Genomic DNA, 26,320 nt, shown 5'->3' with positions numbered 1-26,320 from the left:
AGTTGTGGCTCACGGGCCTAGTTGCTCCATGGCATGTGGGATCTTCCCAGACCAGGGCTTGAACCCATGTCCCCTGCATTGGCAGGCAGATTCTCAACCGCTGCACCACCAGGGAAGCCCTGGTGTTTTTTTTGATGATAATCATTCTGATAGGAGTAGGGTAATATCTCATTGTGGCTTTGATTTACATTTTTTTGATGGTTAGCAATGTTGAGTATCTTTTCATGTGCCTGTTGGCCATCTGTATGTCTTTGGAAAAATGTCTATTCAGGTCTTCTGCCCATTTTTTGACTGGCATGTTTCTTTTTTTGGTTTTGAATTGTATGAGCTGTTTATATATTTTGGATATTAACCCCTTATTGGTCATGTCATTTGCAAATATTTCCTCCCATTCAGTAGATTTTCTTTTCGTTTTGTCAATGGTTTCCTTTGCTGTGCAAAAGTGTTAAAGTTTAACTGGGTCCCATTTGTTTATTTTTGATTTTGTTTCCTTTGCCATAGGAGACAGATCCAAAACAATGTTGCTATGATTTATGTCAGAGTATTCTGTCTATGTTTTCTTCTAGGAGTTTTATTTAGTTCTTATTTAGTTCTTTAGTCCATTTTGAGTTTATGTTTGTATAGATGTGAGAAATGTTCTAGTTTCATTCTTTTACATGTAGCTCTTCAGTTTTCCCAGCACCACTTATTGAAGAAACTGTCTTTTCTCCATTGTTTATTCTTGCCTCCTTTGTCATAGATTAATTGACATAAATGTGTGGATTTATTTCTGGGCTCTCTATCCTGTTCCATTGATCTGTGTGTCTGTTTTCGTGCCAGTATGAGACTGTTTTGATTACTGTAGCTTTGTAGTATAGTCTGAAATCAGGGAGTGTGATTCCTCCAGCTCTGGTCTTCTTTCTCGAGATTGTTTTGGCTATTTGAGGTCTTTTGTGCTACAGTACAAGTTTTAAAATTATTTGTTCTAGTTCTGTGAAAAATGCCATTGGTATTATGATAGGAACTGCATTGAATCTGTAGATTGCCTTGGGTAGTACGGTCACTTTAACAATATTAATTCTTCTAATCCATGAACACAGTATATCTTGTCTCTCCATCTGTGTGTGTCATCTTCAGGTTTTTTTTTTTCATCACTGTCTTATAATTTTCTGAGTACAGCTCTTTTACCTCCTTAGGTAGGTTTATCCCCAGGTATTTTAGTCTTTCTGATACAGTTGAAAATGAGAAGGTTCCTTAATTTCGTTTTCTGATAATTTGTTGTTAGTGTATAGAAATACAACAGATTTCTGTATGTTAGTCTTAAATTCTGCAACTTAGCTGAATTTATTGATGTGCTCTAGTAGTTTTTTGGTGGTGTCTTTAGGATTTTTCTATGTACAGCACCATGTCATCTGCAAAGAGTGACAGTTTTACTTCTTCCTTTCCAATTTGGATTCCTTTTATTTCTTTTTTTTGTCTCATTGGTGTGGCTAGGCCTTCTAATACTGTGTTGAATAAAAGTGGCAAGAGTGGGCATCCTTGTCTTGTTCCTGATATTAGAGGAAATGCTTCCAGCTTTTCACATTGAACATGATTTTAGCTGTGAGCTTATCATATGTGGGCTTTGTAACGTGGAAGTATGTTCCCTCTATACCTGCTTTGTGGAGAGTTTTTTTCAAAATGAATGTTGAATTTTATCCAAAGCTTTTTCTGCATCTGTGGAGATGATCATATGATTTTTATTCTTCAGTTTGTTAATGTGATGTATCACATTGAATGATTTGTGGATATTGAGTCATCCTTGCATCCCTGGGATAAAGCCCACTTAATCATGGTGTATGATGTTTTTAATGTATTGTTGGATTCTGTTTGCTAATATTTTGTTGAAGATTTTTACATCTATGTTCATCAGTGATATTGGCCTGTAATTTTCTTCTTTTGTGTGATATCATTTTTTGGTGTCAAGGAGATGCTGGCCTTGTAGAATGAGTTTGGAAGTGTTTCTTCCTCTGCAATTTTTGGAATAGTTTGAGCAGGGTAGGTGTTAATTCTTCCCTAAATATTTGGTAGAATTCACCTGTGAAGCCATCTGGACTTCGGTTCATTTGGGGTTTTTCATTACTGATTCAATTTCATTACTGGTAATTTATCTGTTCCTATTTTCTATTTCTTCCTGATTCAGTCTTTGGAGACTGTACATTTCTAGGAATTTGTCCATTCCTTGTAGGTTGTCCTTTTTATTGGCATATAGTTGTTTGTAGTAATCTTTTATGATCCTTTGTATTTCTGCGGTGTCCATTGTAACTTCTTTTTCATTTCTGATTTTATTGATTTGGGCCCTCTCTCTTTTTTTGTTGGTGAGTCTGGCCAAAGTGTTGTCAATTTTGTTTATCTTTTCAAAGAACCAGCTCTTAGTTTCATTGATCTTTTCTATTTTTTTTAGCCTCTATTTAATTTATTTCTGCTGTGATCTTTATGATTTCTTTCCTTCTGCTAACTTTCAGGTTTTTTGTTCTTTTTCTCTAGTTCCTTTAGGTGTAAGTTTAGATTGTTTATTTGAGATTTTTCTTGTTTCCTGAGGTAATCTTTTTTTTTTTTAACATCTTTATTGGAGTTTAATTGCTTTACAATGGTGTGTTAGTTTCTGCTGTATAACAAAGTGCATCAGCTATACATAAACATATATCCCCATGTCTCCTCCCTCTTGCGTCTCCCTCCCACCCTCCCTATCCCACCCCTCTAGGTGGACACAAAACACCGAGCTGATCTCCCTGTGCTATGCAGCTGCTTCCCACTAGCTATCTATTTTACATTTGGTAGTGTATATATGTCCATGCCACTCTCTCACTTCGTCCCAGCTTACCCTTCCCCCTCCCCGTGTCCTCAAGTCCATTCTCTACGTCTGCGTCTTTATTCCTGTCCTGCCCCTAGGTTCTTCAGAACCTTTTTTTTTTTTTTTTTTTTTTTTTAGAATCCATATATATGTGTTAGCATATGGTATTTGTTTTACTTCACTCCTAAGGAAATCTTGTATCGCTGTAAACTCTCTTAGAACTGCTGTTCCTGCATCCCATAGATTTTGGATCATTGTGTTTTCATTTTCATTTGTCTCTAGGTATTTGTTGTTTTTTCCTTTGATTTCTTCAGTGATCCGTTGGTTGTTTAGTAGTATATTGTTTAGCTTGCACGTGTTTGTGTTTTTTGCAGTTTTGTTCTTGTAGTTGATTTCTAGTCTCAGTATTGTGGTCAGAAAAGATGCTCAACATGATTTCAGTTTTCTTATATCTACCAGTTCTTGTTTTGTGGCCTAGCATGTGACCTATCCTGGAGACTATTCCTTATGCACTTGAAAAGAATGTGTATTCTGCTGCTTTTGGATGGAATGTTTTATATATATCAATTAAGTTCATCTGGTATAATGTGTCATTTAAGGCCAGTTTTTCCATATTGATTTTCTGTCTGGATGATCTGTCCATTGATGAAAGTGGGGTGTTAAAATCCCCTACTGTGTTACTGTCAATTTCTCCCTTTATGTCTGTTAATATTTGCTTTATGTATTTAGGTGGCCCTATATTGGGTGCAAATATATTTAAAATCATTATACCTTCTTCTTGATTTGATTCCTTGATCATTATGTGATGTCCTTCTTTGTCTCTTATAACAGTTTTTGTTTTAAAGTCTATTTTGCCTGATACAGATATTGTTACCCCAGTTTGCTTTTTGTTTCCATTTTCATGGAATACCTTTTTCCATCCCCTCACTTTCAGTCTGTGTGTGTCTTTAGATCTCAAGTGAGTCTCTTGTAGGCAGCATATATATGGGTCTTGTTCTTGTATCCATTCAGCCACTCTGTGTCTTTTGATTGGAGCATTTAGTCCATTTACATTTAAAGTAATTGTTGATATGTATGTACTTATTGCCATTGTATTCATGGTTTGGGAGTTGTTTTTGTAATTCTTTTTTATTCCTTTCTTCTTTTGTTCTCTTCTCTTGTGATTTTATGATTATCTTTAACGTTATGTTTGGTTTCTATTCTGTTTTTTTGCATGTGGCTCTATTATAGATTTTTGATTTATGGTTACCATGAGTTTTATTTATATATATGTGTGTATATATATATATATATATGATTATTTTAACTTGCTGATCTCTTAATTTCAGATGCATTTTAACAACCCTGCATTTTTACTCTCCTCACCTCACAATTAATGTTTTCAACATCATATTTTTCATGTATTTGTTTTGTATATTCCTTAACTGCTTATTGTGGATATAGATTATTTTACTACTTTTGTCTTTTAACCTTCCTAATAGTTTTGTACCCAGTTGACTTACTACCTTTACTGTATATTTGCCTTTACCGATGAACTTTTTCTTTTTTGATATTCATGTTTCCAGTTGTGGCCTTTTCCTTTTTGCTTAGAGGAGTCCCTTTAACATTTCGCATAAAGCTGGTTTAGTGGTGCTGAACTCTTAGCTCTTGCTTGTCTGTACAACTTTTGATATCATCATCAAATTTGAATAAGAGCCTGGCTGGGTAGAGTATTTTTGGTTGTACATTTTTCCCTTTCATCACTTTAAATATATGCTGCCAGTACCTTCTGACCTCCATAGTTCTGTTGTAAAGTCAGCTGAAAGCCTTATAGGAGTTCCCTTGTATGTTATTTGTTGCTTTTCCCTTTCTGCTCTTAATATTCTCTCTTCATCTTTAAATTTTTCCATTTAAATCACAGTGTATCTTAATGTGGTCCTCTTTATGTTGATCCTGTTTGGGACTGTCTGTGCTTCCTGGACCTGGATGTCTCTTTCCTTTCCCAGGTTAGGGGAGTTTTCAGATTATTATGTTTTTAAATATGCTTTCCATCCCTTTCTCTCTCTCTTCTTCTTCTGGGACTCCTATAATGAAAATGTTGGTACACTTGATATTGTCCCAGAGAGCTCTTAAACTGTCCTCACTTCTTGATTTCCACTACTCTGTCTTCCAGCTTGCTGATTCGTTCCTATATATGTCATTTAGTGTACTGTTAATTCCTTTTAGTGTATTTTTCATTTCAGTTATTGTATTCTTCATCTGTTTGGTTGTTCTTTTTGTTAAAAACTTCTAACTTCTCTGTTCATCCATTCTTATCCAAAGTTCTTTTGTTATCCTTACAGTCATTACCTTGAACTCTTTCTCAGGTAGATTTCCTATCTCCATTTAGTTCTTCTTCTGAGGTTTTATCTTGTTCCTTTGTTTTGAACATGTTCCTCTGTTGCCTCATTTTGCCTAACTAGTCATTTCTGTATATCTGGTAGGCTTGTTACATATCCCAACCTTGGAGAAGTAGCCTTTTATAGGAAATGTCTTAAGCTTCCAGGAGTTCACTCCCCTCTGATCACTAGAGCTGTACGTTCTAGGGGTGCCCCCTAGGTCGGCTGCATGGGTCCTTCTGTTGTGGCAGGCTGACTACTGTGTGTGGTCTCATAGGCTTGGCTGGCTCACAGTATGGTTGGTTGCCAGGCCCTGCTTTGTGTGGAGGCTGCTGGCCCCTGGTTGGTGGGGCTAGGTCACAAGGTGGCTGGCTGCTGAACCCCAGGGAACCCCAGGGCTAGTGCTGGCTCACTGATGGGCAGAGTCTGGGTATAGGAGATCCCAGGGCTGGTGCCCATCTGCCAGTGGGTGAAGCTAGTTCTTGGGGCCAGTGCCAGCCCACTGGCGAGCAGAGCCAGGTCCTGGGGACTGGCTTCAAGACCCAGGGGTCCCAGAGCTCGTGTTGGACTGCTGGTGAGTGGGACCAGTTCCTGATACAGGTGGCTGTGGGGTTCAGTGTGTCCTAAAGTTTGTGTTGGCCTACTGCTAGGCAGAGCTTGGACCCAGCGGGTCCTAGGGTTGGTGCTGGCCTGCCCTTGGGTAGGCTGACTCCTGCCACAGGAGGCTGTGGGGCTGTAGTTGTCCTGGAGCTGGTGTCAACCCACTGTGGGTGAGGCTGTTCCCGAGGCTAGAGCAGCCTTGCTGGTGCACAGACCTGGGGCCCAAGGGTTTCTCGGCTGGTGCCTGCCCACTGGTGGGTGGAACTGGGTGCCAGGGTCTCTGACTACAGGGCCCTGTACGTCCTGGGTCTAGTGTTTGTGCACTGGTGGGCGGGTCTGGATCCTGGGCCCTCTGGTGGACAGGGCCGTGTCCAGGGGCAGCTCTGGGCTCAGGGATCTTAAGGTAGCCTGTTTTCAATATTATTTCTTGTCTAGTACTTAGTACATACATTTGAATCAATAGAGATAATAATTCCATTAGTGCAAATAAACTTACTAATGAATATACTACTTGAATACTGATTTGTAAGCAGCTTGTTTTGTTTTTTCTTTTTTCCTTTTTTAGGTTGGACACCACTTCATGAGGCAGCTAGTACGGGATGCAATGATATAATTGTAGAGTTGTTAAAAGCTGGTGCTAATGTTAATTGTGAAAATGTAGATGGAATTCTGCCCTTACATGATGCTGTTGCAAACAACCATTTAAAGGTATAGTGCACATCAGATTAGGTTCCTATTTCTTTTTCTTTAAAAAGTGAGTGAAGACAGTGAAGATATTTTAAATTGCAAACTAAAGTGATTCCTTAAAACAAATGATTTTTAAAAACTGCTTAAAAGTACAAATGAATATGATATTACATATAGATTAGAAAACCAGTGTATTTCCTAATGAATCATTTTTCCATTGTCTCTTCATCATGTAATTCATGTAAGTGAGAATAAAATGAAAGGGCTAGAAGTAAACACAGCCTATTAGTATAATACATTCCAATTTTAATTGCGTTAAATGCTTTGCTGTTGTGTATAAAAGAGTCTATATAGTGATGATATATGTGACAGCCAGATGTTTTTTAAACTCGAAATTTCTCAGTGGGTTTGAAGTTTCAAAGAAATGGGTAAAAGCTCAAGTTGCTTGTTTCCTTGGGGGTTCTTGTATTCTTTTCTCCTTTGGTTTTTTTTTTTTTTTTAATCAGATAGCTATGGTAAAAATATCACAAGAGAAAATTACCAGGGTAATTATTTCAGTTAACACTGAATTTCAAATCTAGACTTTAAAATTCTCCAGATTTTTAAACTCATCTTTTTTGTTTGACAAACCTTAGGAGATTTGTCAGTAGGCAATAAAGACTTCAGGAATAATTATTGGCTTTGAAAAATAGTTAAGGAAACTACCAGCAACAACAACAACAATATAAAACCAAGGTTCATATAAAAAATTCCTTAGATCTCTCACTAAAACTACTTTATCTGTCTCTAGGTATTTTTAATAGCCTGGTAGTTTTTATTTAATTTTATGAAAATATATCCCCACTGTTTTCAGTCTAAATGTAGTCATGTGAAAGAATAGTATTGAATTTATGATTTGCAGAGATAAGAGAGATAAACTAAAGATTAAGAATAATACCAAATGGGTGGGCTAATGTCCAGGGAGGCTTCTTTTGATCAAAGAAGCTCTTTGACCTTTAAGATATTTAAATTAAAGAAGAATTGACAAAGTCTCAAAGTTATGTGGTCATGCAATGGAAGAAAGCAAACAGGAAGAGTCATTGAAGTGATGAATTTACTGGTTATATGTACAGGGAAAAGGTTACTTAAAGTGAAACCACTTAAATAAGGGCCAAAATTTCATAGTAGGAAAATTAAGATTTTAGACATTATCCTGAAAAATGCAATATAAACAAAATAAGGGGTTTCCCAATACCACCCCTATACCTGGAAATTTGTTAGAAGGTGTTACAGAGCTCAGCATATGATTGTACTCATAGCTAAGATTTATTACAGCAGTATGGTAAGGATACACAGGGAGATCATCAGAGAAAAAGGTGGAGTCTGGAGGTATCCATGTGCAGGCTGTACTAGGCACTCTTCCTCATGAGAGGTCACATACAGTTTGCTTTTCCCTCAGCAGTGAAAATGTAGCAACGTAAGTGCAATGTTTCTGTCCAGGGAAGCTCATTAGAAACTCAGTGCTCAAGATTTATATTGAGGGCTGGTCATGTAGGCACCCTCTGCCTAGCACATAGCAAGATTCCAGACTCCCAGAAGTATAAACCACATTGCTTGTGTAGACAGTTTAAGCACAGAGAGCCACTCTTATCAATTAGGGAAAGTTTTATATCAGTGTAGTGCACTGTTTACCAGCCAAGTTCACAGATGCCAGCCTCAGACCAACCTAGCAAACAGCCTTTCTAGATAGCAGTTTTAGGCCTGCTATGTTAACTCTTTTCTAAATAGTATTATATTTAGTTTCTAATTGAAATAATAATGATTTCTGGAACAGCAAAAACAGAATAATGTATGTTTTCTTGGCCTAGCTTTTCTGGCAAAATAGTATGACAGCACATAGGACATCCTTTATCTCACAGTTGGTTTTTTGCATCATGACCTCAGGGAAGGTATTTTTTTCAAAAATTCTGAGAGGTACCACAAGTTTTCCCTAGGTCCTGTATTAATCCATTCATATTCAAAATTTTTCTTTTTTTTAGGTTAACAGTTTTACCTCTAAGTTTCTCATTTATCAGTTGCTTCACAGGTGCTTCAAGCATTTCTACAATATTATTTTAATATATGAGTTCAGGAAATCCTACATCTTTACATTTTGACTTTGTAATCAATTTGTAGTGTATTTCCATTTTATTGTTGGCTATTTACAATATCAGGGACCAGTGGTAAATTGACCAAAACTCAAGAGAAAGATGTTGACTTGATGGATGGGAAAAAATGCCATGTTATTGAGCAGGGAGGGATGTTTGATTAGATCAAAGTTTGTAAGTAGCCTTCATAAGTGAGAATTTTCCTATTTTGAAGACTGTAGCTTCCCTCATAGAAATTTGGTAACTTCAAGGGTTAGAGAAAATGATTACTCAGATGTAGAGGGTCTTCTGTAAACATAAATGCCAAGAACTGAAAATTCACCACAGGAAATAGCAAAAAGGGAGCTTGACAAAACACCGAACTGGATTTTAGAGAACTTGAGTTCTAGGCCTAGTTCTGCTGCTTGAAAAAGATAATGATATCTTTACCCTTGAAATAAGGAATTTGATCTAGAGCTGTACTGTCCTATACTGTAGCCACTAACCACATGTGGCTATTTAAATTTAAATTACTTAAAATTAATTGAATTAAAAGATTCAATTCTTGGACTTCCCTGGCGGTCCAGTGGTTAAGACTTCACCTTCCAATGTAGGGGTTGCAGGGTTTTATCCCTGGTCGGGGAGCTAAGATCCCACATGCCTCGTGGCCAAAAAACCAAAACATAAAACAGAAGCAATATTGTAACAAATTCAATAAAGACTTTTAAAATGGTCCGCATCAAAAAAAAAAAATCTTAAAAAAAAAAAATTCAGGGATTTCTCTGGTGGTCCAGTGGGTTAAGATTCTGCCCTCCCAATGCAGGGGGCCTGGGTTTGATCCCTTGTCAGGGAACTAGATCCCACATGCATGCCGCAACTAAGAGTTTGCATGCCGCGACTAAGAGTCCTCAACTAAAAGATCCCACACACTGCAATGAAGGTCCAGCCTGCGGCAACAAAGAACCCTACTGCAGCAACTAAGACCCGGAGCAGCCAAAATAAATAAATAAATATTTTTTTTTTTTTTTTGAAAATTTCAATTCTTCAGTTGCATTAGCCACATTTGAAGTACTCAATAGCTACATGTGGCAGTGGCTTCCACATTAGACAGTATAGATTAAAACATTTCCATCATCAAAGAAAACTCTGTTGAGCAGCTCTGGTCTAGAGCAAGGATTGGTAAATATTTCCTACAGAGGGCTAGATAATCAACAGTTTAGGTTTTCTGGGCCACACAGTCTCTATTGCAACTACTCAACTGCTGTTCTAGTGCAAAAGCAACCCTAGACAACATGTAAATGAGTGGGTTTGACTGTGTGCCAATAAAACTTAATTTACAAAGTCAGGCAGCAGACTAGATTTGGTCCATGGGCCATAGTTTGCTATTGCTTTATCTAGAGAATTACTGACGTTCTTTTACCTAAGTGGTGATAAAGACAAAGTTTGCTTTTGGAATAACCTTCCACATCTCTGTTGCCTTTACTTTAAGGAGAAATATTCTATTTAAAAAGAAGGAGGTAGTATTTTTAATGATATTTTAATTCCTTTGGTACTGATATATTGCCAGCATCTTTCTTCATATCTTCATTAACTTTCCCTCCATGTGACAGTTCTTCTATCATTGACTCATTTTATTTCTGACTCACTTTCTCCCCTTTTGTCCCTATTTCTTTATTTTGAGGTAGGATATTGATAGACGATCTAGGAAGATTAATAAGGGGGAGCAAGAAAGGTAAATATATGGTACTGTAGACCTACTAAGTATCAATTCTATAACACCCTGTATATTTAATTCCTAATTTTCTCTCTGGCATGACTACATGCAAAGTTATTCAACATCTTATTTTCTTTTTCAACTTTCAACTTTAAAAAAATCTTAATTTCTTTTTTAAGTTATCTTCCAAGATGGTCATGTATTCTGCATTGTAAAATGTGGAGAATAAAAAGATAAGGAAAAGAAGAATAAGAGGAAAAGATTTTTTTTAAAGATAAAATGTGGGTGGGAATGGGTACCCACTTTTGTACAAGATGGGATAGCAGGGATAAGATATTTCCTCCCACCTTAAAAACTAGAAAAGTGGGCTTCCCTGGTGGCGCAGTGGTTGAGAATCTGCCTGCCAATGCAGGGGACACGGGTTCGAGCCCTGGTCTGGGAAGATCCCACGTGCCGCAGAGCGGCTGGGCCAGAGAGCCACAATTGCTGAGCCTGCGCGTCTGGAGCCTGTGCTCCACAACGAGAGGCCGCGACAGTGAGAGGCCCGCGCACCGCGATGAGGAGTGGCCCCCACTTGCCACAACTGGAGAGAGCCCTCGCACAGAAACGAAGACCCAACACAGCCATAAATAAATAAATAAATAAATAAATAAAATTTAAAAAAAAAAAAAACTAGAAAAGTGAGCAAAATATATGAAATAACAGTTTTGAGACATTAGACAACATGCAGCAGAGGGCAGTGATCCCTGAGAGGATGGAAACAAATGAGACAAACCGTATGATTGCCCCACCTCATGGACTAGGAGGAGTTTCCAGGCAGAAGCCTAGGGAGGAAGAAAGCAAATAGCCTTATGATCTCAATGAGTTGAGAAGACTGTTTGGAGTTTAAAACTCCAACAGATAAAATTTATGGGGCAAAATACCAGACAGAATATATCTGCACAGAGAGAATTCTCCAGAAATTTAAAGGGGAATCCCCTCAATTCCTTGGCTGATCTACAAATGTGCGTAAGGAAACTACACGAGATTAGGCAAAGAGCCAGCAGGCTGGAGATTACACAGGGCTAAATAGGGGAGTGTTTTCCTTAAGCCCCACCATGTGCCAAATACTTTACACGGGTTCACATTTAAGCCTCATAGGTGAGAGAAATGAGGTTCAGATGGTAAATAACTTGCCCAAGGACATAGCTAGTAAGTAGCAGGAGTGAGTTTTGTATGCTTGACTTTAAAACAAATATATTTTCCTTTAGGCTGGGCTAACTCTAGGCTGATAGAACAAAGAAGGAGCTATCCTTATTATTTCTGCTGGCCCGTTTGCTCCTAAGTTTTTCTGCTTTTCCATACCTGGACACAAGTTGAAAGAGAAAAGCTACTAGCACATATGCATATCTTTACTTTAACAAAATACTGACCATTTTTCCTAAACAAAAGGTTTTTCAATGGTTTGAGTCATTTGCCTTGTGCAGATGGAATCACTGTTTTTTACTAGTTGACTTATACTGTCAACTAATTAGTGACAATCTTTAACTTCGATGAATTATAAACTTACTTCTAATACACAACTTTGAGTTATTCAAATTTGTTAAACACAAATTTGAGTTATTTGAGTTTTTCAGGGAAGCATTATTTATATTAGAAACTTTTGCCCCCAAAATGTCACAACATTTATCTTTGACCTCAGTTTTCTCTTCTTTAAAAGGTGGGGTTGGAGTAGATTATTTTTGTTTCTTTTTAATCTTATTAACATTCTGTGAATATGTCATCTATTTAGGAAACATATTTGCATAGAAAATATTAGAATGGACATTAGGTTCCCAGGCTAGCTTATAAAACCTCCTAAACAAGTAACATACCTGAAATATAGTTCAAATGAAACTTTATTCAATTATGTTTGTTGGCAATTTATAATACAGTGTATAATTTAATATAATCCTGAAATGATCCTTGCTCCCTTCTCCACCCTGTCTTCCAGCAGCTTAGAGGAGGACAAAAGGCTGTGTTAAAAAGATAGAGTAAATCCTTTTGTACATCAGTCTACCAAAGTCTGCCTCTTCAGCGATGAAGGCAGCATATCTGGTACTTTCATGTCATCGTGTTTGGTTCTTCTGTGAGGACAGATCAGGCCAAATCAGTGGAGCAGTTTACAGTTGTCATATCAAATTTAATCAAGATTTTCTTGGTCAGCGTTTGAAAACTTGTTTTGATATCTTTTAATACTTGATATTGGTGTCTTGTAATGAGAGCAGGAATTATTGATCTTAGGTGTCTGTAGAGATAACTTTGGAAAAATACCTTTTAGGCAGCTGAGATTCTACTACAACATGGAGCAAACCCTAATCAAAAGGATCAAAAGCAGAAGACTGCTTTGGATGAAGCAGATGATAAAAACATGAAAGAGCTGCTAAAATCTTATGGTGCTATTGAGACTGACAATAGAGATGAGAGTAATGCTGTAGTCACTGGTATGTATGTCAGTGGTGCTTGCTATTTTATAAAGGTGTGTGCCTCTGCTTAGAAAAAGAAAATCTTAAGATTTGTGTAAATTGTTTCATAACTAGGGATAAATGTTTTGTATGTTTATTAAACTCTTGAAAAGCATCATTTATTTTTAGAAATAGCATTTCCAAACTTGGTTTAATTTATAGATTATATGGTCCTGTTGTATTGGAATTATATGTTGAAACAAAACACATATCATTCATTAAACAAACATTAATCTCTCATAGCATTGGATCTGAGATAGAGATGTTACTGAAACTATGCAGATTGGTTTACTTGTAGTGGGGCCGGAAAAGAATGACATTATACTAAAGTCTTTGAAACTAAGATTCCATTACTTCAAAATTTGTAATGATGCCAACTTTTCAAGACAAACTTTCTAATGCTAGAATATGAATTTGTTAAGCAAATATATTATGCTTATATATGTATGTATGTATGCTTATATATGTATGCTTATATATGTATGTATATATATTATGCTTATATATGTATGTGTAATATATTACAATGGAAAGAATATTTCAAGGGAATATATAGTCAGGTAAAATTTTGTGAGCCATTTTTAGCAGTAGTTTGCACTTAAATAATATAATGAGTTATCTATAAGAAATAAGCATTTAATCCTGCCATTTGTGGCAACATGGGTGAACCTGGAGGATGTTATGCTAAGTGAAATAAGCATAGAAAGACACAGAAAGGCAAACTCTTTATGGTGTCACTTATATGTGGAACCTAAAAAAGTCAAGCTTAAAGAACCAGGTAGGTAGTTGAATGGTGGTTGCCAAGGGCTTGGGGGAGGGGGTGATGGGGGGGAGATGGGGAAATGTTGGTCAAAGAATACAAACTTTCACTTATAAGATGAATTAGTTCTGGGGAGCTAATATATAAGATGATGATTATAGTTTATAATAATAAATTGTACACTTAAAATTTGCCAAGAGAGTAAATCTTAAATGTTCTCACCAACACACACACACACACACACGGTGACAATGTCAGGTGATGGATGTGTTAAAAAAAAAAAAAGAAAGAAGCATTTAGTGAACACTAATTGAGAAAACATACATTTGTTGAGCACCTGCCATAAAAACCAGGCACTTGCCCAAGAAGAGCTTCCAGTCTTGTGAGGAGATAAACCAGAAAACAGGCAGTTAAACACAATTTGGGGAGTGTTGAGGAGAGGGAATTGTTCTTCCTTTTCCTTCATGCTTGAGCCTTGACTCATAGAAGAAGAAAGCCGGGAACTTATCTGTCCTCTTTATGAGGGAGAATATTGGGAAGAGAACCCCCGTGACTCACTTTTCCCCCAGCCTACCACAACCTTACCAACTGTTTGTTTTCAAGGGAGGAATCATTGTTACTGATATGATCGGTGAGAGGCAAGGATAATCATTGTGTCCTATTTTACTAGTGAGCTAGATCACATGTAGGTCAAAGTCAAGAGACTGACACACAAATCTTCTTTTCTTTGCCTGCTACCATATGCTAAGTCCATAGGGTCAGGGACTTTCTTAGAGCCCCAGGCGTGTCTCTTTCCCTCTTCACAGCCATATTTGGAGTTATTGGGCACTCTTGTTATAAAGTGCTATATCTAATCCCACTTTTCTGTTGTTTCTTGTATATACCTTTCCTTCATCAGGTTCCCCAACAGAATGAGGGGTATAGGGTACCCATATATGGAGAAAGAGAATCCAAAATGGGAGAAGGTTCAGAGAGAATTCTACAGAGACAATGAATTATAGTCATAGTATTTAAGAGCATGGACTTGAAGTCAGATCTGGTTTCAGTACTAGCTATGTGACTTTAGGCAACTTCTTGAATCCCTCTAAGCTTCACGTTCCTCTTCTGTAAAATAGATGTAATTAATTACCTACCTCATGGGCTCATATGAAGATTAAATAAGATGATTCAGGAAAAGAGTTCGATGTCCAGCATGTGATAAGTATTCAGCAAATGTTGGCTGTAGTTAGTCAATTGATAATAAATAATGAGGTGCTGACCAACATTAAGATATCATAGTAATTATAGACTTAATTTATCCTTCCCATTCCTGTCACCATTACAATTGATAAAATGATGCTAAATTTTTGCACATTCTTATATTTTCTAATTTTATGTTTTAAAGTAAAAATTCCTGCTATCCGGGCAAAAAGACACAAACAGTGTTTTTGTGATGACTGCAAAACTGTTGATACACGTTCTGTTTCACACCAAGAAAAAACAAAAGAAAACCTTGCCATGGTGAGTGAAGTTGAAATCCTTTTGTTCTTCAGCCTAGAAAATGCCATTCTTTGGGCCAGCCAGCCATTGGCTGTAGGCAGCACTCTTTCCATTTTAAGGACATACAAGTTGAAAATGTTTTTTGTCATAAGAAAATAATGCAGCATAATTGAACAGAATGAACCAAGAAAATATGGTATATAGTTAACTCTCCATTATCTGCATTGAACACAGAATTATAGTTTAGCTGCTATCCTTTACACCTAGATTGGGTTTTTTGGCTACTTCTTATCCGACAGACAGTGCCACTGTCATAGTGTGTCTTCACCCACCCACTTCCAAAACGTATCTAGGATACATACTAGGTAGAAAAGACCCTGGAACCCAGACAGAGAAGAGAAAAGAAACCTGGTTTAACCAACGTGGATCCCACATGGTTTATAGTGATAGTGTTTGCTATATGTGAAATCCCTCATGTAAACCTATATTTTTGAAAAAAAAAAAAACACATAGTAGTCGCACATATATTAATATATAAGATGGATATTCTTAGTTTGATTAAAATATACAGCTTACTAAACACTAATTTCTTAAGCAAAGTAGCATCCTCAATGAAATATTATTTTGAATAAGACTATGTATATTGATTAGATTTCCCTTACATATTTTTTGTTAGTGTAGAGGGGAAAATATTATTCATTGAACCTAAACTATGATTAATCAACTATTTTATACCTTAAATATTTTGAATGGTATTCAAACTAAATTGTATTTGCCTCAGCATTTAAAAAATATTTTACATTGTTCCTGGTATCTCTTGTAATGAATGAAAAGTTAATTGTCAATCTAATTGTCATTCCCTTGTAGATAATGTCTTTTAAGCTTACAGTTTTTAAGATTTTTCTTTTATATTCTGCAGTTTCACTAGGTTATGTCTAAATGTGGATGTGTTTTTAATTAATTATTCTAAGGACTAGACATGCTCCTTTAATCTGAAGACACATTTCTCATTTGTATTTTGGAAACTCTCAGCCCTTATATCTTTGAATATTACCTCTCTCCCATTCTCAGTATCTCCTTTTTTGGAACTCATATTTAGATGGCTGTTAGACCAGTCTCCATATGTCTTTTTCATATTTTCCATCTCTTTAACTCTCTGCACTATATTCTGGGCAATAGCCTTTGATCTCCGATTTTCTACCCAAAGCCTTGGGTGGGTGACAAGTAGAATTTTTTCTAATCCTTATTTAAGCTAAAGGACACCCACTTAAGGTCACTAGCTTTATGAGGGGATTCCATTCTAACTCCTTCTTCATGTGGCCCTGAGGCCTTATCTTCTGTTCCTTTGTAGGACCCTAATCCCTAATATCTATGTTTGTTCCAGATCCCTCATGGGCTGCTACTAGCTTCATTTTATTTCTCTTTCTTTTTCCAATCTTAGCTGGGGACAGGTGGTTAAAGTTTATTGTATTTTGTCTAATGTGTTTTTCCAACTGTTTGAAGTAGACTGGAGTCCTTCTGTATCAGCTCGGTTCACCATATTGACCATTAGTATCTTTAAGGTATATTTTCATGTAAAGATTAAAACATTATGGAAAAATCACCCTATTGTTATTAACTATATGGGTATTTGCTTCAGGAATAATGTATATCATTTTAGATGCTGAGCCACAGAGGAATATAGTGGAGATATAGGAGTTTAATGAAAACCAACTTAAAAAAAAAGAAAAAAAAACTTAAATATGCAGACATTAAAATCGTCAAGGGTTTGTCTTTTGTAAATGTAAAATTGTTTTTGAATGTTGAAATTTCCAAACCAAATTGAGGATGGGGGTGGGGGGGCGACTCTATGGCCAGGTGCAAAGGAAGTGAGATGATTTTAGTTTGGTGCTACCTTCTAACACCTTCAGATCACAGCATGTGTAGGCAGCCTCCTTCTCTACCTCCATACAGAATGAGTACAGAAGTAATAAAAAATAATAATGATAATAGTTTGCATTCACCAAGTATTTATTATATGGTAAGCTCTCCTCTAAGCGCTTTATATTAACCCATTTAGTCCTTATAATAATTCTTCTAGGTAGTTTCTATTAATATCATTACCTTCCTCATTACAGATAAGGAAGCTAAAGTAGGAGAGGGTAAGTAACAATCCAGAATTACATTTCTATTAAGTAGCAATGGCAGAATTAAACTCCAGGCAATCTGACTCCAGAGCCTGTGCTCTTAACCACTATGTTTTAATATTCAAAATTGTAAAAGAGATGTCAGAGGCAAAGATGATCCTGCCATAGTAAAAGTTGTAAATCTGGAATAAAATCATAGTGAAGCTTTACAGTAAGTAGAGTATAAACTGTCTATAAGTTGCTTATTCCAAAGACAGATCCTAGGTTAGGAGTGTTTTTTTTTGTTTTTTTGTTGGGTTTTTTTTTTTTTGGTAAGATAAACAAATAGTAATGAAGGACTAAGAAGGGGGATCTTGGAGGGAAAGTTTTACTGGGCCCTTCATGGTAAAATGTGGAGCTGGTATGGAGTGAAAAGTTATGGCCCATGGTGGACAAGACTGAGTGCATCTACAATATGAAACAAAACAGTAAGGGAAGTCAGCACCAAAAGATGTTTTCTTTATCCCAACCTGTAGGTAGAGGCTTAGTCTGGTGACAAATTTAGACCTTTAGTTTGCTTTTCCACATAACTGGATGGTTTTATTATGTGCATTTTCCATATCCCTTGTGGGCACCAAAGTAAAACTTTAGAGCAACATACTTCACAAGGCTTTGAGGACATACATCTTTTAAAAAAGAATGTGTTTTGAGAATATATTAAAGGATACATAGTACGAGTCAGTCCATCAGTTGTCATTTATTGAGCAACAATTGTATATCCAGCAGTGTGGAAACCTATACAAATATGAAAGCCCATGCTCCTGCCTACAAGATCTCATTGTTTTGATGGAGGAAATATAATATATAAGACATTATACATGTTAATGCTAATTTCTGTAGCACTGAAATTCTTAAGTAATTCTGAGGAAGAAGAAATCAGTATGGATTAGATTAGTCAGGGGTTTTGTGTGTGAGATTGGTTTAATATAATAATAATAAGCAGTATTTATTGAGCTTTTACTTTGTGCTGACACTGTCCTAAACATTTTATATGTGTTACTCAGTTCAGACAAGGAGAGGATAATTAATCTTGCTACAAGATAATTAACTTGTAGTCACCCAGCTAGGAAGAGATGAAGCCGGAATTCAAACCCAGGCAGTCCAGTTCCAGAGTCCACTCCACAATTCCGTCTCTCATAAGAAAGAGAAAGTTCTGGGCAGAATACATAGAAGGCATTTGAGTCAGGAATATTAATACTGACAAGTGTATAAAGAGGTGGTTTTAAATCCCCTTTGTGAGTTTTTGAGAGTGTTTTGTATTTGTAAGACTATGTGTGAAATTTCAGTAGTGTGCAATGATAGTCATAAAGCCTTAAAGTGAACTTGTTGCATATATATGGTCTTTAAATATTATGTGCTGAGTTGTTCTTTTTCTCCTATGCCTATAACAGAAGTCATTGAGAAATTGTGATTCTTTGTATGGTTGCTACTCTTACATTCTGTTTTCCTGGAGCAGATCTGCTACATAAATCAAGATATATTTAAGTTTAATTTTTCCCCAAATATGCAATATATATACAATTAAGTTTAAACAAAGCCTGAGTACATTTGGAACATAAAGGGAAATGAGCATTTTTAGTGGCACTTTCTTTAGCACTTTTACTGTGCATTTGTCAGTTGCATATCAGAGAAAAACATCTACCTTCTTGTAATGAAGTTTTTAATATTTTATCTGATAGCATCAGACCATCAGTGCCATTCTACAAGATTTAGAAGAAAAACAAGAAAATTTATTAGCGTTTGAAATAAGAACCCCTGAAGATGCAGGTAAATATATACTCATACTCAAGTCTGATTATTTCAATCATCCAAGGTATTGCTATCTCATCTTCTTTTTGGGGGGGGTAGGGTATAAGTATGATTGCATTTTTATGAAGTTCAAGAACAGGCCAAATTAACTTTCTGGTAGAATTCAAAATAGGAGTGCAGTGGGGTTGAAGGTGCCCTCCCCCAAAAATATGTCCACATTCTAAGCCTCAGAATCTGTGAATGTGACTTTTTTTGCAGGGGGGAGAGTCTTTACAGATATAATTAGAGATCTGGAAATGAGATTTGTCTTGGATTTTCCAAATGGGCTCTAAATCCAGTGACAAGTGTCCATATAAGAGACACACAAGAGAGAGACACAGAGAGAAGGAGAAGGCCATGTGAAGATGGAGGCAGAGACTGGAGTGATGCAACCACAAGCCAAGGAATGCCTGGAGCCACCAGAGACTAGAAGAGGCAAGGAAGTTTCCTCCCCGAGAGCCTTCAGAGGGAGTACAGTACTGTCAGTACCTTAATTTTGGACTTTACTCTTTGCAGGAGTATGATATCCCTTGAAACCAAAGTAAAATAATATAAAATGAAATCATTTTTTAAAAGTTATAATAAATCTTCAAAGTTAATTCTAAGTTATTGAGTAGACTAAGTATCTTCTCATAGAAGTATTTAGGGCAAGTTTCTCTTTATATAATGCTTATGCTACTGGTGTTTCATTAGGAAGAATTTTTAAAAATATAATTACACATCTTCAAATGCACTAGAAAAACTTCATGTCAGAGGGAACCAGTTCTGAATCGTTTGTGACTTCACTATACATTCCATGTTTGTCGTGTTGCAATTTGATAATAATTACTAAGCCATAAGCCAAATTATTATTTGTCCTGAGTAGGATTTATTTGAAGACTTGTTTGTTTACTTCTTTTATCCTGCATGAAACTTCCCATATTCTGCTCATAAGATAAAAGTACCCTTTGAGATAAAATCAGACACCTTGGGAAGATCCTTGATTTATAACCTTTTTTCTTTTTTGGGGGGCATTAATTTACTAAAACATATCTAAATTTTAGAGTTGAAACTCACAAAATTTCAAACATTTAAGGCATTACCAGAAATTATTAGATGTGTGAGAAATAATGTATTAGATAGTATTAATTAAACAATGGATGGTCTGTATTTAATTTTTTCTCCCATATGCTACTTTATTATTTTTTAAATTTTTATTTCATATTGTAGTATAGTTGATTAACAATGTTGTGTTAGTTTCAGATGTATATATAGCAAAGTGATTCAGTTATACATATACACATATCTGTTCTTTTTCAAGTTCCTTTTCCATTTAGGTTATTACAGAATATTGAGCAGAGTTCCCTGTGCTATACAGTAGGTCCTTGTTGGTTATCTGTTTTAAATATAGCAGTGTGTATATGTCAATCCGAAACTCCCAGTGTATCCCTCTCCCCCACCCTCTCCCACTGGTAACCATAAGTTTGTTCTCTAAGTCTGTGAGTCTTTTTCTGTATTGTAAATAAGTTCATTTGTATCATTTTTTTTAGATTCCGCATATAAGCAATATCATATGATATTTGTCTTTGTCTAACTTACTTCACTTAGTATGATAATCTCCAGGTCCAACCACGTTGCTGCAAATGGCGGCATTATTTCATTCTTTTTAATGGCTGAGTAATATTCCATTGTATATATGTACCACATCTTCTTTATCATTCATCTGTCGGACATTTAGGTTGCTGCCATGTCTTGGCTATTGTACACAGCACTGCAGTGAATATTGGGTTGCATGTATCCCTTTGAACCCTGGTTTTCTCCGGATATATGCCCAGGAGTGGGATTGCTGGATCATATGGTAGCTCTATTTTTAGTTTTTTAAGGAACCTCAGTACTGTTCTCCTTAGTGGCTGCACCAATTTACATTCCCACCAACAGTGTAGGAGGGTTCTCTTTTCTCCATACCCTCTCCAGCATTTATTGTTTGTACACTTTCTGGTGATGGCCATTCTGACTGGTGTGAGGTGATGTCTCATTGTAGATGTGATTTGCATTTCTCTAATAATTAGCAATATTGACCATCTCTTTTCATGTGCCTCTTGGCCATCTGTATATATCCTTCGGAGAAATGTTCTTTTTATTTAGTTATTCTGCCCATTTTTTGATTGGGTTATTTTTTGATATAGAGCCTCATGAGCTGTTGGTAAATTTTGAAGATTAATCCCTTTTCGGTCACATCGTTTGCAAATATTTTCTCCCATTCTGTGAGTTTTTGTTTTGTTTATGGTTTCCTTTGCTGTGCAGAAGCTTTTGAATTTAATTAGGTCCCATTTGTTTATTTTTGTTTTTATTTCCATTACTCTAGGAGATGGATCAAAAAAGATAATGCTGTGATTTATATCAAAGAGTGTTCTGCCTGTGTTTTCCTCTAAGAATTTTATAGTATCGAGTCTTACATTTAGGTCCTTAATCCATTTTGAGTTATTTTATCTTTATGGTGTTAAAGAATGTTCTAATTTCATTTTTTTATATGTAGCTGTCCAGTTTTCCCAGAACCATTTATTGAAGAGACTGTCTTTTCTCCACTGTATAGTCTTGCCTCCTTTGTCTTAGATTAATTGACCATAGGAGTGTGGGTTTATTTCTGGGCTTTCTGTCTTTTTCCATTGATCTATATTTCTGTTTTTGTACCAGTACCATACTGTTTAGATGACCGTAGCTTTGTAGTATAGTCTGAAGCCAGGGAGCCTGATTCCTCCAGCTCCATTTTTCTTTCTCAAGGTCACTTTGACTATTCGGGGTCTTTTGTGTCTCCATTGTTCTAGTTCTGTGAAAAATGCCATTGGTAATTTGATAGGGATTTCATTGAATCTGTAGATTGCCTTGGGTTGTATAGTCATTTTGACAATACTGATTCTTCCAATCCAAGAACATGGTATATCTTTCCATCTGTTTGTGTCATATTTGATTTCTTTCATCAGCGTCTTACAGTTTTCAGAATACAGGTCTTTTGCCTCCTTAGGTAGGTTTATTCCTAGGTATTTTATTCTTTTTGATGTGATGGTAAATGGGATTGTTTCTTTAATTTCTCTTTCTGATCTTTCATTGTTAGTGTATAGAAATGTTGTATAGTATCATGTCATCTGCAGACGGTGACAGTTTTACTTCTTCTTTTCCAATTTGGATTCCTTTTATTTCTTTTTCTTCTTTGATTGCTGTGGCTAGGACTTCCAATACTATGTTGAATAAAAGTGGTGAGAGTGGACATCCTTGTCTTGTTCCTGATCTTAGAGGAAATGCTTTCAGCTTTTTTCTTTTTTTTTTGAGTATGATGCTAGCTGTAGGTTTGTCATATATGGCCTTTATTATGTTGAGGAATGTTCCCTCTCTGCCCACTTTCTGGAGAGTTTTTATAAATGGGTGTTGAATTTTGTCCAGTTTTTCTGCATCTGCTGAGATGATCATATGGTTTTTATTCTTCAATTTGTTGATGTGGTGTTGTATCACACTGATTGATTTGTGGTTATTTTAAAATCCTTGCATCCCTGGGATAAATCCCACTTGATCATGGTGTATGATCCTTTTAATGTATTGTTGGATTCAATTTGCTAGTATTTTGTTGAGGATTTTTGCATCTATGTTCATCAGTGATATTGGCCAGTAATTTTCTTTCTTTTTGTGGTATCTTTGTCTGGTTTTGGTATCAGGGTGATAGTGTCCTCACAGAATGAGTTTGTGAGTGTTCATTCCTCTGCAATTTTTTGGAATAGTTTCAGAAGGGTGGGTGTTAACTCTTCTCTAAATGTTTGATAGAATTTGCCTGTGAAGCCATCTGGTCCTGGACTTTTGTTTGTTGGGAGCTTTTAAATCACAATTTCAATTTCAGTACTTGTGATTGGTCTGTTCGTATTTTCTGTTTCTTCCTGGTTCAGTCTTGGGAGATTGTACCTTTCTAAGAATTTGTCCATTTCTTCTAGGTTGTCCATTTAATTGGCATATAGTTTATTGTAGTAGTCTTTTGTGATCCTTTGTATCTCTGGGGTGTCCATTGTAACTTCTCCTTTTATATTTCTAATTTTATTGATTTGAGCCCTCTCCCTTTTTTTCTTGATCAGTCCAGCTAAAGGTTTATCAGTTTTGTTTATCTTTTTAAAGAACTTTTTAGTTTCATTGATCTTTTCTATTGTTTTCTTCATCTCTATTTCATTTATTTCTGCTCAGATCTTTATGATTTCTTTCCTTCTACTAACTTTGAGTTTTGTTTGTTCTTCTTTCCCTAGTTGCTTTAGGTGTAAGCTTAGGTCATTTATTTGAGATTTTTCGTGTTTCCTGAGGTAAGATTGTATTGCTATAAACTTCCCTCTTAGAACTGTTTTTGCTGTGTCCCATAGGTTTTGGATCATCGTGCTTTTGTTTTCATTTGTCTTTAGGTATTTTTTTATTTCCTCTTTGATTTCTTCAGTGATCCATTGGTTGTTTAGTAGTGTATTGTTTAGCTTCCACATGTTCGTGTTTTTTACAGTTTTTTTCTTGTAGTTGATTTCTAATCTCATAGTGTTGTGGTCAGAAAAGTTGCTTGATAGGATTTCCATTTTTCTAAGTTTACGAAGGCTCACTTTGTGGCCCAGCATGTGATCAGTCCTGGAGAATGTTCCATGTGCACTTGAGAAGAATGCGTATTCTGCTGCTTTTGGATGGAATGCTCCATAATATCAATTAAGTCCATCTGGTCTAATGTGTCATCTAAGGCCTGTGTTTTCTTACTGATTTTCTTTCTGGATGATCTGTTCATTGATGAAAGTGGAGTGTTAAAGTCCCTCACTATTATTGTGTTATTGTCAGTTGCTCCTTTTATGGCTGTTAGTATTTGCCTTATATATTGAGGTGCTCCTATGTTGGGTACATATATATTTACAATTGTTATATCTTCTTCTTGGATTGATCCCTTGATCATTATGTAGTGTCCTTTTTTGCCTCTTGTGACGGTCTTTATTTTAAAGTCTATTTTGTCTGATATGAGTATTGCTACTCCAGCTTTCGTTTGATTTCCGTTTGCATGGAATACCTTTTTTCATCCCCTCACTTTCAGTCTGTATGTCCCTAGATCTGAAGTGGGTCTCTTGTAGACAGCATATATATGGGTCTTGTTTTTGTATCCATTCAGCCAGTTTATGTCTTTTGGTTGGGCCATTTAATCCATTTTCATTTAAGATAATTATCAACATGTATGTTCCTATTGCCATTTTGTTAATTGTTTTGGATTTGGTTTTCTAGGTCTTTTTTCCTCCCTTACTCTTTTGTTCTCTTCTCTTGTGATTTGACGATTAACTTTAGTGTTGTGTTTGGATTCCTTTTTCTTTTGTGTGTGTGTGTATCTATTGTAGATTTTTGGTTTGCGGTTACCATGAGGTTTTGATATAACAGTCTATATATATACAAGATTGTTTTAAATGCTGTTTTTTTTAATTTCAAATGCATTTCCAGTATCCTGAATTTGTACTCCCCTCTTCTCACGATTGCTGGTTTTGATATCATATTTGCATGTGGATGATTTCCTACCTTTACTATATGTTTGCCTTTACTGGTGAGCTTTTCCATTCATCATTTTCTCATTTCTAGTTGTGGCCTTTTCTTTTCCACCTAGAGAAGTTCCTTCAGCATTTGCTGCAAAGCTGGTCTGATGGTGCTGAATTCTCTTAGCTTTTGCTTCTCTGTAAAGCTTTTGATTTCTCTGTCGAATCTGAATGAGAGCCTTGCTGGATAGAGTATTCTTGGTTGTAGGTTCTTTCCTTTTATCACTTTAAGTATTTTGTGCCACTCCCTTCTGGCCTGCAGGGTTTCTGCTGAGAAAGCAGCTGATAACCTTATGGGAATTCCCTTGTATGTTATTTGTTGTTTTTCCCTTGTAGCTTTTAATATTTTGTCTTTGTTTTTAATTTTTGTCAATTTGATTACTATGTGTCTCAGCATGTTTCTCCTTGGGTTTATCCTGCCTGGGACTATCTGTGCTTCCTGGACTTGGGTGACTATATCCTTTCCCATGTTAGGGAAGTTTTCAGCTGTTATCTCTTTAAATATTTTCTCAGGTCCTTTCTCTCTCTTCTCCTTCTGAGACCCCTGTAATGTGAATGTTGGTGCATTTAGTGTTGTCCCAGAGGTCTGTTAGGCTGTCCTCATTTCCTTTCATTCTTTTTTCTTTATTCTGTTCTGCAGCAGTGATTTCTACCATCTGGCTTCCAGCTCACTTATCCGTTCTTCTGCCTCAGTTATTCTGCTATTGATTCCTTCTAGTGTATTTTTTATTTCAGTTATTGTACTTTTCATCTGTGTTTGTTCTTTAATTCTTCTAGGTCTTTGTTAAACATTTCTTGTATATTCTTAATCCGTGCCTACATTATTTTTTCAAGGTCTTGGATCATCTTTACTATCATTACTCTGAGTTCTTTTTCAGATGGATTGCCCATTTCCACTTCACTTAGTTGTTCTTCTGGTGTTTTATCTTGTTCCTTCATCTGGGACATATTCCTTTGCTATCTCATTTTGTCTAACTTTCTGAGATTGCTGTTTCCATTCTGCAGGCTGCAGGGTTATAGTTCTTTTTGCTTCTGCTGTCTGCCCCCCCAGTGGATGAGGCTGTATAAGAGGCTTGTGTAGGCTTCCTGGTGGGAGGAACTGGTTCCTGCCCACTGGTGGGTGGATCTGGGTGTTGTCCCTCTGGTGGGCGGGCCATGTCAAGGGTGTGTTTAGCCAGCAGCTGTGTGCTCAGGAAGACTTTAAGTAGCCTGTCTGCTGGTGGGTAGAGCTGTGTTCCTGCCCTGTTGGTTGTTTGGCCCAAGGTGTCCCAGCACTGGAGCCCACAGGCTGTTGGGTGGGGCCAGGTCTTGGTGAGAAAATGGCGCCCTCCAGGAGGGCTCACGCCAATGAGTACTACCCAGAACTACTGCCACCAGTGTCTTTGTCCCTGCAGTGAGGCATAGCCACCCCCCACCTCTGCAGGAGACCCTCCAATACTAGCAGGTAGGTCTGGCCCAGGCTCTCATGAAGTCATTGCTTTTTCCCCTGGGTCCTAGTGCACATGAGACCTTGTGTGCACCCTCCAAGAGTGGAGTTTCTGTTTCCCGCAGTGCTGTGGAATTCCTGCGATCAAACCCTGCTGGCCTTCAAAGCCAGATTCTCTGGGGCCTCCTCCTCCCATTGCCAAACCCCCAGGCTGGGGAGCCTGACGTGGGGCTCAGAACTTTCACTCCTGTCGGAGAACTTATGTGGTATAATTATTTTACAGTTTGTGGGTTGCCCACCTGGCAGGTATGGGATTTGATTTTATCACGATTGCACCCCTCCTACTGTCTCATTGTGGTTTCTTTGTCTTTGGATGTAGGATATCTTTTTTG

The 26,320-nt window shown here is 36.7% G+C and overlaps 1 protein-coding gene across 3 annotated transcripts in view; it reads left to right on the top strand.

The window, feature by feature from the left end:
- Positions 1-26,320, top strand: part of ANKRD31 (ankyrin repeat domain 31) — a 131,889-nt gene that overhangs the window by 66,207 nt on the left and 39,362 nt on the right. For 2 of the 3 annotated variants that reach the window (XR_009502635.1, XM_059919352.1), the window contains exons 17-20: positions 6,335-6,477; positions 12,575-12,737; positions 14,903-15,018; positions 18,842-18,929. Coding sequence is in view for 2 of the 3 variants with exons in the window: in XM_059919352.1 (XP_059775335.1) it covers positions 6,335-6,477; positions 12,575-12,737; positions 14,903-15,018; positions 18,842-18,929 (510 nt within the window). In the remaining variant the exon portion in view is untranslated. Of the gene's footprint in view, positions 1-6,334; positions 6,478-12,574; positions 12,738-14,902; positions 15,019-18,841; positions 18,930-19,169; positions 19,502-26,320 lie in introns of those variants that run through there. The other variant, XM_059919351.1, reaches the window with a different exon arrangement.

Source organism: Balaenoptera ricei, chromosome 3 (assembly GCF_028023285.1).
Source record: "Balaenoptera ricei isolate mBalRic1 chromosome 3, mBalRic1.hap2, whole genome shotgun sequence".
Classification (NCBI taxonomy): Eukaryota; Metazoa; Chordata; class Mammalia; order Artiodactyla; family Balaenopteridae; genus Balaenoptera; species Balaenoptera ricei.
This window is presented reverse-complemented; position numbering and strand designations above follow the sequence as displayed.